At 40.1% G+C, this 16,338-nt stretch overlaps 1 protein-coding gene across 1 annotated transcript; it reads left to right on the top strand.

Annotated features, from left to right (window-relative positions):
- Positions 1-8,021: 8,021 nt before the first annotated feature.
- LOC147613183 (uncharacterized) lies at positions 8,022-10,409 on the top strand. Its single transcript, XM_086782447.1, has one exon. It carries the CDS (start codon positions 8,239-8,241, stop codon positions 9,058-9,060), a length of 822 nt encoding a protein of 273 aa, XP_086638573.1. The 5' UTR covers positions 8,022-8,238; the 3' UTR covers positions 9,061-10,409.
- Positions 10,410-16,338: the final 5,929 nt, after the last annotated feature.

The raw sequence follows: 16,338 nt of genomic DNA, 5'->3' as shown, positions 1-16,338 counted from the left end.
TGGGTTGCTTGGCCTTAATGAGTTTGAAAGCTTCAAGGAAAAAATTACGACTTTTCTTCATATAGGATGGGGTAATTGCTCGGGCAACTCCAGGATTGGCATTGTCCTTTGTTTTCTCGCTGCCTCTACAGCCCCAATGGCTAAGGCCTTCAAATAGGTAGGCTCCTTAGATAGGGTATAAGCCTTCCCTAGAAGGGTTTGGCCCAGCTCCAACTGGTTTAGGGTAATGATAAATTTCTTTTAGTGTTGGTTTTCTACAGGGCCACTGGTAATTTCACCCAAATTAGAGTGAGATGCTTGTCATAGAGGGTCACCCAGAGGTGATAAGGATTGCCCTAAAGTAGCTTGAGTAATTGTGAAGGGATAATGAAGCTCAACAATTTTGAATGAAGAGATAATGTTGGATTAAGTTGAGATTAGTGATCTTAATGAAGTGATGTTGCTAATGAAATTTTGAACCACAAGGGAAGTGAAGAGATAATGTTGGATTAAGTTGAGATTAGTGATCTTAATGAAGTGATGTTGCTAATGAAATTGAAATAGATGACCTAAGCTTGAACTGGAGGGGCTTATGAGAGGAGAGGAGAGGAGAGGCTCTTGATACCATGATAAAAAACACAACACATGAAGCTATGGCTATGGAATCTTGTGAGCTAAAGAGGTGATGAAAGCCCTAAACTAAGGTGGATGCTCCCAAAGTACACACATAATGATGAGAAACTAAACTAATTAAGCTTTAGAGTCAATTTTAGTTAGGTTACAAGATCGAGACTTGTAATCATATAAATACTTGAGAGCTTGCTTGATTTGATTACTTGAAAGTGACACCTTTTATATGAGGTGGGTACATCTTGGCTTTGTTAGCTTATGTGGGATAACTTTAGCTTGCACATGTGGTAGCTTTCTCTTACAGTCACTCCCTACCTTCCTTTGTGCTCTATGGCATAAGAACCTTGTGTGAAGGTGCCTGCTTGTCAAATAGTAGCAAGAAAAAGGTGAACTAGAGGGGAAGTTCATGTGTGTGCATCAAGAAGAAGATGCACAATGACATGCTCATAGACGGTGGGCATGATTAGTGAAAGACATTGGAGCTTTCACATGGTTGGCACCTTGGGTTTCTTCCCAGAAATCCATGAAGTTAAAGTGCCCTTGAAGATGGTGTATGCGAAAGAAGCATGCACAAAATGGAGCTCGAGGAAGGGAGCTCATAACGGAGAATTTGGGCATAGGGAGCGGAAGTCTGTCTCTCACAGAAGCTCAAAAATGCCTTTGCAGAGTTGAAAGTAATGTGTCTATTGAAAGTAAGAGTTGCAGTAGAGAATAAAAATCTTGGAGAGAGGACGTCATGCACAGAGGTTCAGCCACACACTGAATAGAAGAAGAGGTGGGTATGTTGGGCTAGCCACCACAGCCCACGTAGAGAGAAAGCCTGACAGAGCAGAGAGAGTGGCCGCCATCGCTAGTAGTGTGGTCCACATTTTTTTTAAAATTTAAAAAAAACAAGGAAAAGATTTTTAAAGAAAGATAAGGTTCAAACCTAAGGCTAAAAATTGCCTTATTAAGCCCCCATTCATACACGCTCTTGAAACACTTAAATCCTTGTTCACATGCTTCATAAGCATTATGATTATTTTGTTTTTTTCAAAACAAAGGTCGTTCGGGCACACACAAGAATGTATCGCCTTGAAATAGAGGGTAAATATCAGATTTGGTGGCAAAAGCTGTGGATGTTAATCAATTTTTTTTTGAGACGGGTGCCTTGCCCTTGCTTGCACACATAAAAAGGATTGTATGTCTGCTCAAAATGAAAAATTTTGTAATCACCTGAGGGTTGCCTTTCCCGAGCTCACCGAGAAGCTCAAAATGGTTTCCGTGATGTGTGCATGATTGAGTGATGCACGTGTGAGGTGCATGCGCATGGGTTAGTTCACACCTGAACTTCTATGTTCAAATCGGACTTAATGGTTCTGCTATGAGCGAGTCAGCTCAAAATGGACTTGGTGTCTAAGATGGTAGACACACGCACACATGTTCGTTAGATGGACACTTCAATGTATCATTGAGGGGGAGTGTTGAGAGGTAGCGATTGTGGTTGATGGGTGATGGGTGAGTTGTGTCCAGAACACCTCGATTAAGAGGGGGTGTTGAGAGATGTAATCGCGGTGTTGTGTGTATGTGGGAAAGCACCCTAGAGGTGCAAGATATTGTGGCAAGATAAGAATGCCACATGTAATATTGAATGGTGTGTGAGTGTTGACCAAAAGAAGTGAAAAAGGGAGTGCCACATGGATGATGACGTGTAAAGTGGGATAAGGCTAGAAAGCCTATATCATTGTATGGTTCATTGTGAATGCAATAGTGCAATAGAACTTGTGTTGAGTGTGCAATCTCTCTCTCTCTCTCTCTCTCTCTCTCTTATGGAGTTCTTAGTGTGGTTTACCTTAATTATGTTGCCTAATCTATGTCTATCACCATGATCAATCCCATTTTAGGATTGTTTATCAGGATGGAGCGGGTGTGTAGGTTGAGGAAAGGTTGGAGGAGGAGCGGGGCTAGGAGGATAATATACCATTGGAGGCCCTTGTCTTATAGGTGGGTTAAATTGTGCCCTTGTGGTCCCATGTGGTACCCAAGGTATGCTCCCTATGGTGGGTATTGTTGATATTATGTAGGCAAAATGGGCTGATGTGAAGGACCTCGGTAGACCCTTTCTCTTTGGTAGTATGATGTTTCAGGTCCTTGAGAAGATGGACCTGGCCCTAAGTTTTGTATAGGTATTTGGGCTTTGTAAGAATCAACCACTCTTGAAACGGGCATGGCCCTCCAGACTCGTGGTTCAGTAGTCTGAGTCTAATGACTTTTGCTATGGCATGTTTCTTCTCTAGGATCTAGAGACGGCCTAGGCTCACTTTCTTTTGGATGCTCCATACCTCTCGCCCTGGGTTGCGGTTCGTCCGATTGTGTGTTTCCCAAGATAAAATTGAGGAGCCTCGAAGCAAGGCTTCTTTCTGAATGTGTGGGAGAGGTAGGGCTTGTTCTTGGACAGGTGGTTTGTCCATGAGCTGAGGTTCAGGCTCTCCTATCTCAAGATCAAGAGTTTCTCGTCCCATATTGGGGTGGTCTTCCCTTTCGCTGGGGCTGTTAAAGACAAGCACCATTTGACTCCACACGGTATTGACCAATGGGTCTGACCTTATAAGCGAGGAAGCTTCGAGAGAGTTCACATCATCAAAAAGAGGTTGTTTCACACCAATTTACCGAGCGTAGGTGCATGGAAATGTGGAATTGCTGTGTAGAACCCTCCTATGAAAAGTCTCCTTTTTTTTGGGGATGGTATGACCGTATGCTTTGGGAATGGTACAAGAGTACGCTTTCTAGAGCTGAAGGGAATGGGCATACGCTTCTCAAATGGCAGATGACACGGATGTTTGCTTTTTGACGGACACGGACGTGGCTTCACAAGGTATGGGTGTGGCAAGACTCGTACGGGCGTACACTTTGGACAAGACAAGTGGTACGAGCATGGCACAAGTGGAACGACCGTATGCTTTCTGACGCTGGTGCAAAAGAGAATGACACGGTCATGGTAAAACTAACATGGTTGTGGCAACATGCAACATGCAAGGGGAACTTGGTAGAGAGAAAAGAGAGGGGAGAGAAAGAGAGAAGCTAGAGCATCACCATCCCTACAAGCATACACCAACAATCAAGCATGCAAGCACAACAAGTAAGCATACAACCACAATCTCATGAGAGAGAGAGAGAGAGAGAGAGAGAGGACTCAAATGAGACTAATGGGATTGTCCCTTTTCATATTTCATGAAATGTCTTATATACAAGAGCTCATAGTTATAATGGTCGGCCGCCTATTTACAATAGGGGTCCCAAGACTAGTCTTCCTAGCTCTATGTACAACTATTACTCATCACATGACTGGCATTACACAAGTCGTAAGCTCGGTCATCCCATGTCTCTTTTACATTAAGCGCTTTGCACGGTTACAAAAGATGAATACAATAAGCATAGTCATGCTTGAAAAGTAAGTAATCTTAGCCAGAGTGGTTAACAAAAACTTTTTGGGAATGTCTTTGGGTCTTCGGCATTGTCTTGAGCTCAGTCTCATAAATCACGAGAAGATAGGGATTAAAACCATGCTTAGGGACCTCCTAGGTGGTTGGTAGAACATGGTTACAAAGAGATTAAAGAAGGGTAGATTTTCTAGTTACTAGGAATCCCCATGGGGTTCGGTGTAATTCTGCACCAAAGATGGATGTGGGTCATGGAAAAAGTGCAATGCAAAAGAAATTTGAGAGATGGAATGGTTTCCTATAGGGTTTTAGGAAGAATTCTTATACTTAAGCATTTATCTTTCCTGCAACCTTGTAATTTCTCTCATGTTAGCGCCCCTTAAATAAAGATTTAAAGTTTCTAGAGAAACTGTGCATAATTTGTTTATGCTCGGGCAACTCAGAAGTCTGCAAAATACCAAAGGTTTCCTAGGAGAACATGTGCATTGCCAAAGAATCAAGGTGGGTTAGGAATGCCGAATCTAGTTGAGGTGGCTCTGATAGAATAGCAGCTAAGTAGATGTGAGGAGCTTGCATTCCCCCCCAAAGGGCAATATTGGGCCATCCTCTTTAACTGCAACTTGAATAATCACATAATAGCTCAGCTTATCCTCAATGGAGGAATATCTTTGAGGTGCCTTTAAGTCTCAGTCCAGTTTAGATCGAACCATATGGAATCCCTCTAGTGAAAACCATGTGGAAATCATGGAACAAATGTAAGCAAGAATTAAAAGTTTGCATAAAAAAAAAACTAGAATGCATGCATGCATCCTTCATCTTGATTATATTTGGCTCTCTTTGAAGCCTGTATTCCAATGGAATTATATAAATTGGCTCACAAGATGGGAAAAAAAGGTATTCAAACTTGGGGAGATGTTTGGTGTAGATCCAATCAAAGATGGATATGTCAAAAGTGGAGCTATAGGCTATTTTCCATCTATCAACTTTAGACATCCAAGTGGTAGTGAGCAAACTTTGACTATGGGATACTGAAAAAACTCCCATACTACAGCTTAGAGGTCCTTTATCTCTTAAAGCCTTCTCATGGAAAAAAAAAGAAACTTATGCCAATCCCCCCTCCCCTACCAGGGACCACCAATACACGGCAAACTTAATGACTGACTGTAATATTTTATGGAACAGAAAATAATACAAGCTTATTAATTGTTATAATATTTTATGGTATTGAAAACAATGGGGATATAAGTTCTAAAAAAATATGGTGTCAAGAGATGATTAAAATGTCAAACCTTTGTGTTTCTCTCATAACATAATTGGGACCTCTATTGGCAAGAGATCTTACATGAGTAAATAATGCATTCATCTAGAATGTGGAATGTGATTTGGGCTGAATATCTCTGGGTAGTGTGGATTAATCATAATCAAAATATTTTTAATCAAACTCATAAAACCATGCTCTCTAGTTTGAGATGTGATCTCTAAATGTAGATGATGAAAGCCAATTTCAAGGCTTGCCAAGAATGATGTTGAAGAATTGATGTAGATGTCTAAGGCAAAGGAGAAGTTCCATATAAAGATCAATAAGAAGGTTGGACAAGGACGGGTTGGTGGGGCCAACGAAGATGTGGACATGTAGGCCACATGCCTTAGGAGGGCTAGAGAGGAGTGAGCTATGGAGGCCTGAATTCCATTGTGGAAGAGAGAGAGAGAAACACAAGCTCAAGTGAGAGAGGATTTGCACGATTTAATGAATATTTTACTAATTGATAAAACCTCCACCAAATACATGCTTTTATAGGCTTTTTAGCCTTATCTTTTAACTTAGTCAAATCTAGACCAACTCTCCCTAAGAAAACTTCCTACACACTTGCACAATATCAAATCCAAGCCTAAGAGGCTATTCACACACAAACACACTCTAGTACACTCATAAGGAGTGTTCACATGTAGTTGCATACTATGGCTACATATTCGCCCTTTGACATTGGAGTGTTCACATGTAGTTGCATACTATACGGCTACATATTCGCCCTTTGACATTGGAGTCCATAAAATGATGAATAGCAAAACATGTGTTGTCTCCAACATCCCCCCTCCTACAATAGATGTTCTAATGTCTAAGGATTGATAAAATGCTAGATACACAGATGTTCTATTAAGTTATACATATCTGGATACATTAGAGATCTAATACCCATATGTTTCATACAAATTCTGGTTGGAGGTTGCTTTTATCAAATGTCAGGCCAAGAGGTCCTTGGTAGCAAGAGTAGCCTAAAAAGCCCAATCTAAGTCAACCATAAGATTGGTCTCTTCTGATGAGACCTCCATTTCATTATCTTCTTCTTAATTATCTTCAACAATCAAAGCTTTGGTCTTTTGCTTCAAGAAACCATTTTCTTCCTTATGATTTTTCTTACTACAGCCACATCCATTATTGGTTTTGTTGGTGAAGCCCTTGGATAAATTCTTGGTATTGGTGTAGCCCTTTTGCTTCTGCTTTGCGAAGTAAGCACCCTTTCATTGTAGTTTTAGAGTTGAAACTTCTTTGCTTGATCTTTCTTTCCTCCTCTAAGAGAGAAGCTTTAATATCCACCAATTTTGATGTTAGTAAATTTGTAAGAGTGGTAACAATATTACTATACTCTTCATCTGAAAGACTTTTGAGTACTGCAATTGGGATGTCTTCGTCTATGGTAGCTTTCATACTTGCCAATTATGTTAGCATGCTTTTCATTGAGTTCAAATGTAAGGGGAGAGAGTCCCCTGGTTTCATTTTTAGCTTAAAAAACTTTAGTAGCAAGCTAAACTTGGAGCACTTTTCTTTTGCACCAAACATGGTTTCAAGATGTACCCAAGCCTCATGTGATGTATCATACCCATCAATATGATGGACTCAATCCCAAGGGTATGATAGCAAGGGCCTTCTCGTCTTTGATTAGCCAAGCAACTTCTCATTCTCGAGTTGTTGACTTTTTCTCTTTTTTATTTGCCACATTCCATATCCCTTTTCTCATAAGGGTGAATTTGCCCTTCATCTACCAGGTGTGGAAGCCTTCTTCTTCAAATTTATTAATTTTTGCTTGAGTGCCCATGATTAATGACTAAGGATAGCTCTTACTCTTTATAGGTCAAGAGTAGTGTCTAAATACTTTACAAAATTTGAGATCACTTCACAAAAAAAATTGAGATCACTTCACACAATTTCCCCCCTTGATCGAATATTTGGTGAAAATGCTAATGATTGACGGGGGGTCTTAGCCTTGATAGCCAGTGTCTATCGCGTTCATATTAAAAGCATAAATGTACACTGGAATAATGCGTCCCAAAAACATCTTCAAAATCAATTGCAACTCAATAAATGAAGCTTTAAGTTAAATGAAGTTTTTTTTAAAAAAATAAAATGCTTAAGGCTAAATCCATGTGAACACTGCCGTCAGCAATGACCATGCAACTGCCTCATTTTTGCCAGCATTACAAGCAGCAAAGACCCGTTAATAGATAAGGTCTTTCTTCTTCTTCTTCTTTTTTTGATAGCAAGAGGCTAAGGAAAACTTACTACACCTTGCACAAATCAAATCCAAGCCTAAAAGGCTATTCACACACAAACACACTCTAGTACGCTCATAAGGAGTGTAGTTGCATACTATAGCTACATATTTGCCCTTTGACATTGGAGCCCATACAATGATGAATACCCAGAGAACATGTGTTATCTCCAACAGGACACCATGAACTAGGATGCTCACATGAACTAGGATGCTCACAGAAATACTCTTTAGCTTAATTTTGAAGTTATGCTTCTTCTTTTAAAAAGCACTTTGTAAGGTCTTTTCTTCTTAATATTAATCGTGATTATTAAAATAAAATTTTAAAAAATAGGTCACATATCAAGTCCCAACTCTCAGAGGATCTTTTTGTGAAGGTCAGTTGTTTATAAATACATAACTATTTTTGGTTCCAAAATTTAAACAAATAATGATGGAGCTTGTGTTACCAAAAGCTTCACACAGCGCTGACAGCATCTTCCGCCTCAGCAGCAGGAGCTCTACCCTAAAATTTGACTTCTCAGTGAGAGCGAGAGAGAAAGAGAGAGAGAGGACAAAACCTGTTCTCTGCAACACACAGAGAGCCTGCTTCGACCTGTGTGCTTGTGTTTGTGTGTGAGAGAAAGAGTGCTTTAGCTTGCCTCTGCACAGACGAGAGTGCCATGGATTATCGCCTTCCTCAGCTGTTTTCCCTCTTGAAAAACCATCCCTTCATAGCTTGTTCCCTCCTCCTGCTCTTCACCCCTCCCATCTTCCCCGTTGTTGTTTTCTTCTTTCCGCTCATCATCTCCACAGCCCTCTGTGTGCTTGCCGTCCTGAGCTTCCGTCCAGACTCTGGTGCTACAGCAGCCAGCACAGATCCTGACAGGGCCTCCACTGTAGGACTTCGCCACGTGAAAACAGTACCTTCTCCAGTTGAAGAAAAGCTTGAAAATGTTGTCATGGCCTGCGAAGAGGAGGCTACATGGCTGGAATGGCTGCATAATGAGCACCACAAAGAGCTTCTTGCTCATAAGCAGGATTTTTCCATGTCTTTCCTAGGGGAGGCCAACAAGGCAGAAGGCGCTTTGTCCGAAGAAATAATCAGTGGAAATGCCATCTTCTTGACAGAAGAAGAGAGCATGCCATCTCCTGCCAAATTCATCCCCTCTTTGCCAGAGAAGGCGGCGAGTCCTCACAATGCAGAGGGGAAAGATGTGAAGCACAACCATGAGCAAGCCAAAGAGCAGGAAGTAGTGAAAGAAATTGATGATCCAGTTCAAGAATATGTAGATATGAGAGAGATTGGTGAAGAAGAACATAGTAGCCTGAGATTCAGCTTTTTCCAGAATAACAAACTTTCCTGCGATTCTGCAGAGCAAAAAGCTGAAAATCATCATGGAGATGGAGGCATTCTACCTGCAGATGTTGGATTTGATAGTAAGGTAGGTTCACATGGAGGTGGAGGCATTCTGCCTCCAGATGTTGGAGATGATAGTAAGTAAGGTAGGTTCACATGGAGACAGACATTCTACCTGTAGGTATCAGAGTAGATGATAACAAGGTAAATTCACATGGAGGCATTCGAGCGTAGACATTGGAGTTGATGATAAAGTAGGTTGACATGGAGGCATTCTACATGTAGATGTTGGAGATGGAGATGCTGAAAACCAAGTAGGTTAATATGGAGGCATTCTACCTTTAGATGTTATGATACCAAAGTAGGTTCACATGGGGGCATTCTACCTCTAGACGGTGAAGATGAGAAGGTAAGATCACATGCAACTAACCTTCATGGCCTCTTTTCCAAGACGCTGTTTTGGAGGCCACATCAGGTGGTGTGAAGAGGTGTAGATTTAAGAAGGTGCATTTGTGCAGTATATGCATACATAGCTATGAACAAGCAACATGCAAAGGCAGATATTGTGCTTTACATGTGAGAGAAGCTATGCGGAAGTGGATATTGAAAGGCACATTGTGCAGTGCACATTTTGGAAGCCGTGCGTAAAAGCCGCTCGGAAATCGATTCAGGAAGGTGCTTTTTGAAGATCAGGTATGCAAAAACAGGTACAGGTTTGTGCAGCAGGGATCATCAATATTAACTTAGCACATGCAAAGAAGGCTGATCTATATGCCCTCTGTCATACTAGTATACATTACCAGATGAGGTATATTCAAGGGTGAGAAGTTATGGAAGATTTAAAGCGAGAAGTTAGGGTAGAGTTAAGTTCCAATGCTCTAGTGAATTTCAAAGGTTTGCCTCCCATCAAGGATATCCTTGTGTATACAGTAGGACATAACCTCTTCACATAGTGCTTGTGCTTCTCCCTGTGGAGGGACTCTAATGTTTGCAGTGCTGTTCAGCCAGTTTTCTTAACATTCTTGGCCGTGACACATTGCCGCTAATTTTGAAATTGGTAAGAAGCCAACAAGTGATGTGGTGTGGCAAGCAGGCACTCAGTTGTGTTACAAGATGCACATTGTTTCTCAATCAATGTACACTTTGTTATGATCAACATATGTAAAAAGCTGCTAGCAGAACTTGAAGGTGTTTTCATACGTGAATATAAACATCAGGTGGTTTTTATCCTCCTCCCCATCCCCTAATCCCCCTCTCCCTCCCCCTGCCCACTTCTCTTGCGCGCGCGCTCTCTCTCTCTCTCTCTCACACACACACACATATAACAAAAGAGTGTGGAGATTGTGCATCAAGAGGAGAGGTAAGAGGAGCATTGCGAGAGTATTATTCCATTAAAAATTAAAGAAGCAAGGTACAACATTAAGAGAATGTATACAAAGAAGGCACCCACAGAGTTTTTGGGATTAATTTTTATGGACCATGCTTTTGGATTAAGGTTATAATATGTTTTGGACTTTAGGCTTGTTAAGGTTTTGGACCTTTGAGCAACAAGATTTGGAGGAATATGTTTTGGACTTTAGGGCTTGTTAAGGTTTTGGACCTTTGAGCAACAAGATTTGGAGGATTTTAGTGATGATGATGTGAGTTGGCATGGAAAAAGGAAGGACATATGAAAGCTGGCGATTACCAGAAAAAAAAAGCAACCCCTCTCTATTTGTGTCAATGTTTCTCGTGGAGTCCTCTCTCTGTCTCTCGTTTTTTTCAGAGCTCCATGGAGCTGAATCGCTCTCTTGTTCTGTTGGTAACCTTTCTCTTAGCTTGTTTGTCCCCATATCTGCGAGCTAACCCTAACTTGCTTGCCCTAGCACACCCATTTCGGAAGCTGGTCGTGACCATCTCAGAACTCTCTTCTGCGGCCCCAAACCATTGATCGGCTACAAGGGGCTCTTTGTCTCTCTCTCTTTTGTGGTTTGTAAATGAGAAAGCAAAGACACGGCTGTCTTCAATTCTGCTTTTGGCAAAGCAAACACCCTACAAAATCTTATTAAAGTTTAGAAAACACAAGCTTTTTTCTGCGATTTTTTTTCCCCAAACGGTAGCTTTTTCCTCTCTTAAATGGCAAGATATTTCTCCCCTAAAATGATGACGTGGTCCTAAACCTAGACGTGGCATTACGATTCACAATTCTAACATGGAATTAGGTTTTAAAAACATATCCATTAAAATATCAACATGACAAAACTCATTTGAAATGAATTCCACCGTGGCCTATCGTTTAACAACACCTTTCATGAGTACTCTTTTATTCTAAAATTTCAAAGTATCTTATTCCATTCATTTGTTTTTTTTTTCATAAAGTAAACAATTTGCATTGGATATTTGAAATCCAATGGTGATAAGATACTCTTGGATTTTTTGGGTGTTTACTTCAAGCCATACAAGGCTAACTTAGAAAAAAATTTCGGTGTGCATCATTCTTATAATTTGGTGGTTGCATCATATAGGCTTTTTCTTGTAAATCACCAAACAAGAAAGTATTCTTTACATCCATCTATTGGAAGCTTACAATTAGCTCTCTATAAAAATCAACTTGAAAGAAATACTCAAGCTCAAAATAGAAGAAAGCATATCCACGCGACACAAGAATGGGTTAAATCTCTCCCTCCATGAGAGTACTCACGTTCTCTTCATGGTGTATTTAAATATATTTTTTTGTAATACATGTAGCAAAAAATATGGATCTCTACTTTGGGCTTGCATAAGCCTAAATACAAAATTGTGAACACTCTAAGATTCACTCATGAAATAGAACTAATGTATATTAAAATGTTACGCATTAATGTGCACATAAAATATCACTTCCATTGTCAATTATAAATAATCGCCACGTGCCATGCATCACCAAATTGAGGTATTACACAAGGTTTTGATATTGTGGAATCAGATTTTCTCTGATGGATATTTTGCCTTTGATATTTTCTGTCGTGCAAAGATCACAGATTTGAGGTATTGCACGTAGTTGTTTAAATATGCAAAGGTACCGACTTTGAGATATTGCATGTTTAGCAACTGCATGTTTAGCGACTGAGGACAGTTGCTTTTCACCAGGGAGGAATGTTGAAATTATTCGAATTATTTGGCATTTATGGATTTATTTGATGGATATTTATTTTATGTGCAAGCGAGACTAATCACCTCTAACTTGTCACATATTTTGAGCTTATGATGTGAATGTCAGTGTAGATCAATGAGGCAAGGTTAGTGTGCAGGATGTGCATAGATCCATTGGGCTTGCTTGCCCCATCTACCTTCTCAGGGGGACAGGCACATCAACTGGTGATAGTATAGCAATGATTATGAGGAACCATAACTATGCCATAAGTTATATGTTTAGAAAATAGCTTCTTTTTATAGTTGTATCATTTTTTAAATGGATTGAAGATGGAAATAATAAACATTGTCTCTATTTTGGCATGTTTTTTGAAAACTTATTGTTAGATTTTCAATTATAATCTTAAAAAGTAAGAAAAACGAAGTCTTTTTTTTTCATGTCAATTTTTGTAAGAAATATATAAAGTGTCTAAAATATTATCGTTTTTTGGTAGTGTTGTATGCATGCGTAGACTACTTTTTAAAAAGAGATAAAAAACTGAACTTTTTGGATGGAATCCTTGAAAGATACTAAATGTTTCTTGTTTTCAGGAAATATTACTTATTTTGTCCGCAACAGTGTTCAAGGTGGAATTATGGAGGAAGAAAAGCAGACTTGAATTTGTCTTGGAATTGATCCTATGTGAGAGGCTTGGTAGGACCCATGCAAAGTGCGTTCCACCACAATGAAGCTCGATCACTCAAATGATTAGCAGTACACTTTATTTTATCTTCCTCTCGGAGAAGCTTTCACCAGCAAAATAATCATCAAATTGAGTCAACCAAGAAAGAACTAAATGATCGTCTTTTTTACCATCAAATTTGGAGAACCTGAATGCACGATGGATGATCTTGGATTCCTTGTAAGTCTATTGCAAGTCGAAAACAAGCACTGAAATGTTAGGAATAGAAGGTCATCGACTAGCAGAAAAACTTGTCTGGTGTGATGGAATTAATCAGATTGTCAGCGAAACGAGAAGCTGGACAAGAACAATTGGAAGTTTAGAATGACCAATTTTCTTATGGGTAAAGGATTTTGGGACTATGTCGAAGGAGACAGTGAGGAGTCTTCTGAGTTGTCTGAAGCCTTCTTTTCTTTAAGCAAAAGCATTAACGCCCATGTTGCATTTGCATTAATGTTGTTATATGAATGTAGTTCATAATACTTACAACCTACAATTGTTGCAGTCTTGGTCGGTCCCCATACATCTAAATGTATAACATCTAACGGCCTTATACTTACAGTTTGCTTTTATTAAGCTAGTATGCTTCACACACTTTATGCATACCATCAACCTTAAACTTTGGCAAACTTGCGATAATATTTTGGACTTGTATAAACTTTAGCTGCTGTATATTCAGATGACCAATGTCCTTGTGTTATATGTCAATATCTACACAATGACTAGGGGGAAACAATCTACTCCAAACAAATAACAGATTCAAACATATTAAACATAGACATGAAAATAAACATGGAAGATAAACCATAGACTTGAAAACTGTGCGCAAAATAAACATCACCACCATCAATCAACAAGGATTGGGTTAAATCTCCCCCTCATTGTGCTAGCTCCTTCTATAAGATGATTAGTAGCACATTTGACTTTATCTTTTTTAGAGAAGTCTTTCTCGAAAAAGTAGTCATCTAACTGACTGAGCTAAGAGAGAACTAACTTGGCGTCCTTGGTTAACTTTACTTTAGGCATGTTCACATCCACAGTAAACATCCTACCATTTATGTTACCCTTCAACCAAGCGGTATTGATTTTTGAAGTCTTCCATAGAACACTCTTGTGAGGATTAAATCTTACTTGCAGACCCTGCTCAACAATCTGCCCAATAGAAACTAGGTTCTTTGTAATATTTAAAATATGAAATACATCTACCAAGAACTTCATTTTGTCATGCTGCATAGATAATGGAACTTTAGCAACATGTGCAATGGGATGTGTAGTATCATTACCTGTTTCTACGTAACATGGTTTTTTTATTTTTTTTACATGTCTACACCACTTACCATGATTGGTCATGTAGTTAGAATTGACCGAATACACATACCAAACATCTCTAGATCCTAACACTTCATGTTTTGGAATTGAGCTTATTCTGTATTATAAACAACTCACTTCTGTCATCACTATCCTGTTTACTTGATGATGCATAGTTGTCTTACTGTAACTTTCCACTTTTAATATCATTTTATTTTTCATAGCATAGTTGTCCTAGTTTGTCATAGTAATAATACTATGCTATTTGCACTCTCATTTTTTTACCAACTTGTGAGACCCCTGTCCCCTCTGCGCACCGAACTGAAGGGTGCTAGTAGCGGAAGTAGCAACCTCTTGCGCAGGGAAGAGCTTCCCACTCGGGGCCTCGCCCACGGATGTCTAGGCAAGGGACTAGTCCGGCGGTTCTTCTAAAACCGAGGACCGAAAAAACTTTCCTCGCCTAGAAGGCACGAGCGATTCCTCCAGGAAAATCTTCTAACAGGAATTTATCTAACGAGGTCAAAAGCCTTAACTATCCTATCTATTCCGACCAAACCCGTAGGTCACATGATCGAATCAAGGAAGGGACTTGCACTTGGTTCATAGAGATCATCGCTTTTCCCCCCACAAACGAGGCACAACCATTGATTCTTTCCCATAGAACAAGCATCTCCCTGTGACTTACTCTAACTATCGTGACTTAAATCTAATTGAATTTTGTTATAGGAATCCACCGATCTAGCCTAACTCCAACTGGCCCATGGGTTAGCCAACTGCCTAACCACTGTATTGGTGGGATCCCTCTTTATAAAAATTAGGTTGTGTTTGTCCTCGATACCAAGGAAAAGAGTTCCTAGGCCCCCTAGCCGGCACTCATGCAATTATTGTTAAACAGACACGCCACTTACACACCCAAGATGAAATCACCTTTTTCTCAGATTCAACTATCTTCCAGACAGAACTAGAATAAAACCATAGTGTTTCCATCATAATCCTCAATATTTCAGTTCCATTGTTTTACAAACAAGTCTCATCCGGACTCTCCGTTGAAGACCGGCTAGTCAACCAACGAGATCCAATTTCATAGTTTTCCAGTTCACTTAAATAATTCCTCGCCCAATCCATGAATATCTTCCTCGACATACGCATGGGTGTCCTAGCAACCGCGAGCCCGTGCATCGCCTGGTGAGAATCCTCTAGGATCCTCCTTAGGTGTCCTAGCACTTCACTCAGGAACCGCTTAGTCGGCCCTCGCCCATTGTACCAGAAGCGCACCATTTTCAACCGTACACCGAGGGTGGTCAAGACCTTGGTAGGCTTTGCCGACCGCGAGAGACGTCCTTCAATGACTCCCTGCCAGTTGTTGCAACGTAACTCTCCTTAGATTAACGACGATAAGCCAAATGCTTCCTCCAGCATTCTGGCGTAAGACAATCCTTTACAAAAACAGAGTTTCTATGCAAGTAAGAATTTTCCATTGAGTTTGATTTCACAAGACCTCCTCTTTTTTTCTCAAAACCCAGACTTTCCCAATGAGAATCACACGAATCTCGTATCTCGGTGATCCATCCATTAATGAGAATCACGAATCTCGTATCTCGGTGATCCTCTTTTTTTCTCAAAACCCAGACTTTCCCAATGAGAATCACGAATCTCCTATCTCGGTGATCCATCCATTAATTATTACAACGAAGTTCTAACTTATTTCTAGACGATTTCGGGTCTTAGGGAAAACTTTCCTAAATCAGCACAGGTTATCCATTTTTCGTACTGAAGAAATGGGAATGGTCACAAGATTTGGCTTAATTTCTGATTCAAGAGATGGGCATGCATCTTACTGACCCACCTTTTTCACTAAAAGCTTGGCCTCAGTTGGTCAAATGGTAGAACAGGGATTACAGGTTAGATTCAATGAGCATGGATGCTTCGTTGAAGACTTCAAACATGGATGTAGAGTGATTGCTAAAGGCAAGAAAGAAGGAAGACTGTTTAAGCTGGATGCTGGAATTCCTGAGCTAAAATCAGCCATGTTCTCAAAGAGCAGGAATGTGGTATAGGACATTGATATGTGGCACAAGAGGATTGGACATGTCAATATACAGAGATTAAAGAACATGCAAACAAGAGGCATTGTCAATGGATTGCCTAGGTTCAAATATGATGGACATATGCATGTTTGTGAAGCCTGTCAGTTTGGAAAGCAGGCAAGGTTGAGGTTTCCTAGAGAAGGAAATATGAGTAACAGGCCACTTGAGATCGTACACAGTGATGTATGGGGTCCT

Source organism: Cibotium barometz, chromosome 44 (assembly GCF_041138505.1).
Source record: "Cibotium barometz isolate CiBa-2024 chromosome 44, ASM4113850v1, whole genome shotgun sequence".
Classification (NCBI taxonomy): domain Eukaryota; kingdom Viridiplantae; phylum Streptophyta; class Polypodiopsida; order Cyatheales; family Cibotiaceae; genus Cibotium; species Cibotium barometz.
The sequence above is the reverse complement of the archived record's forward strand: the minus strand, read 5'-3'. Positions and strand labels throughout refer to the sequence as shown.

Coding starts and splice junctions, on each gene's coding strand:
- LOC147613183 (XM_086782447.1), top strand. CDS start 8,239: ATGGATTATCGCCTTCCTCAGCTGTTTTCCCTCTTGAAAAACCATCCC.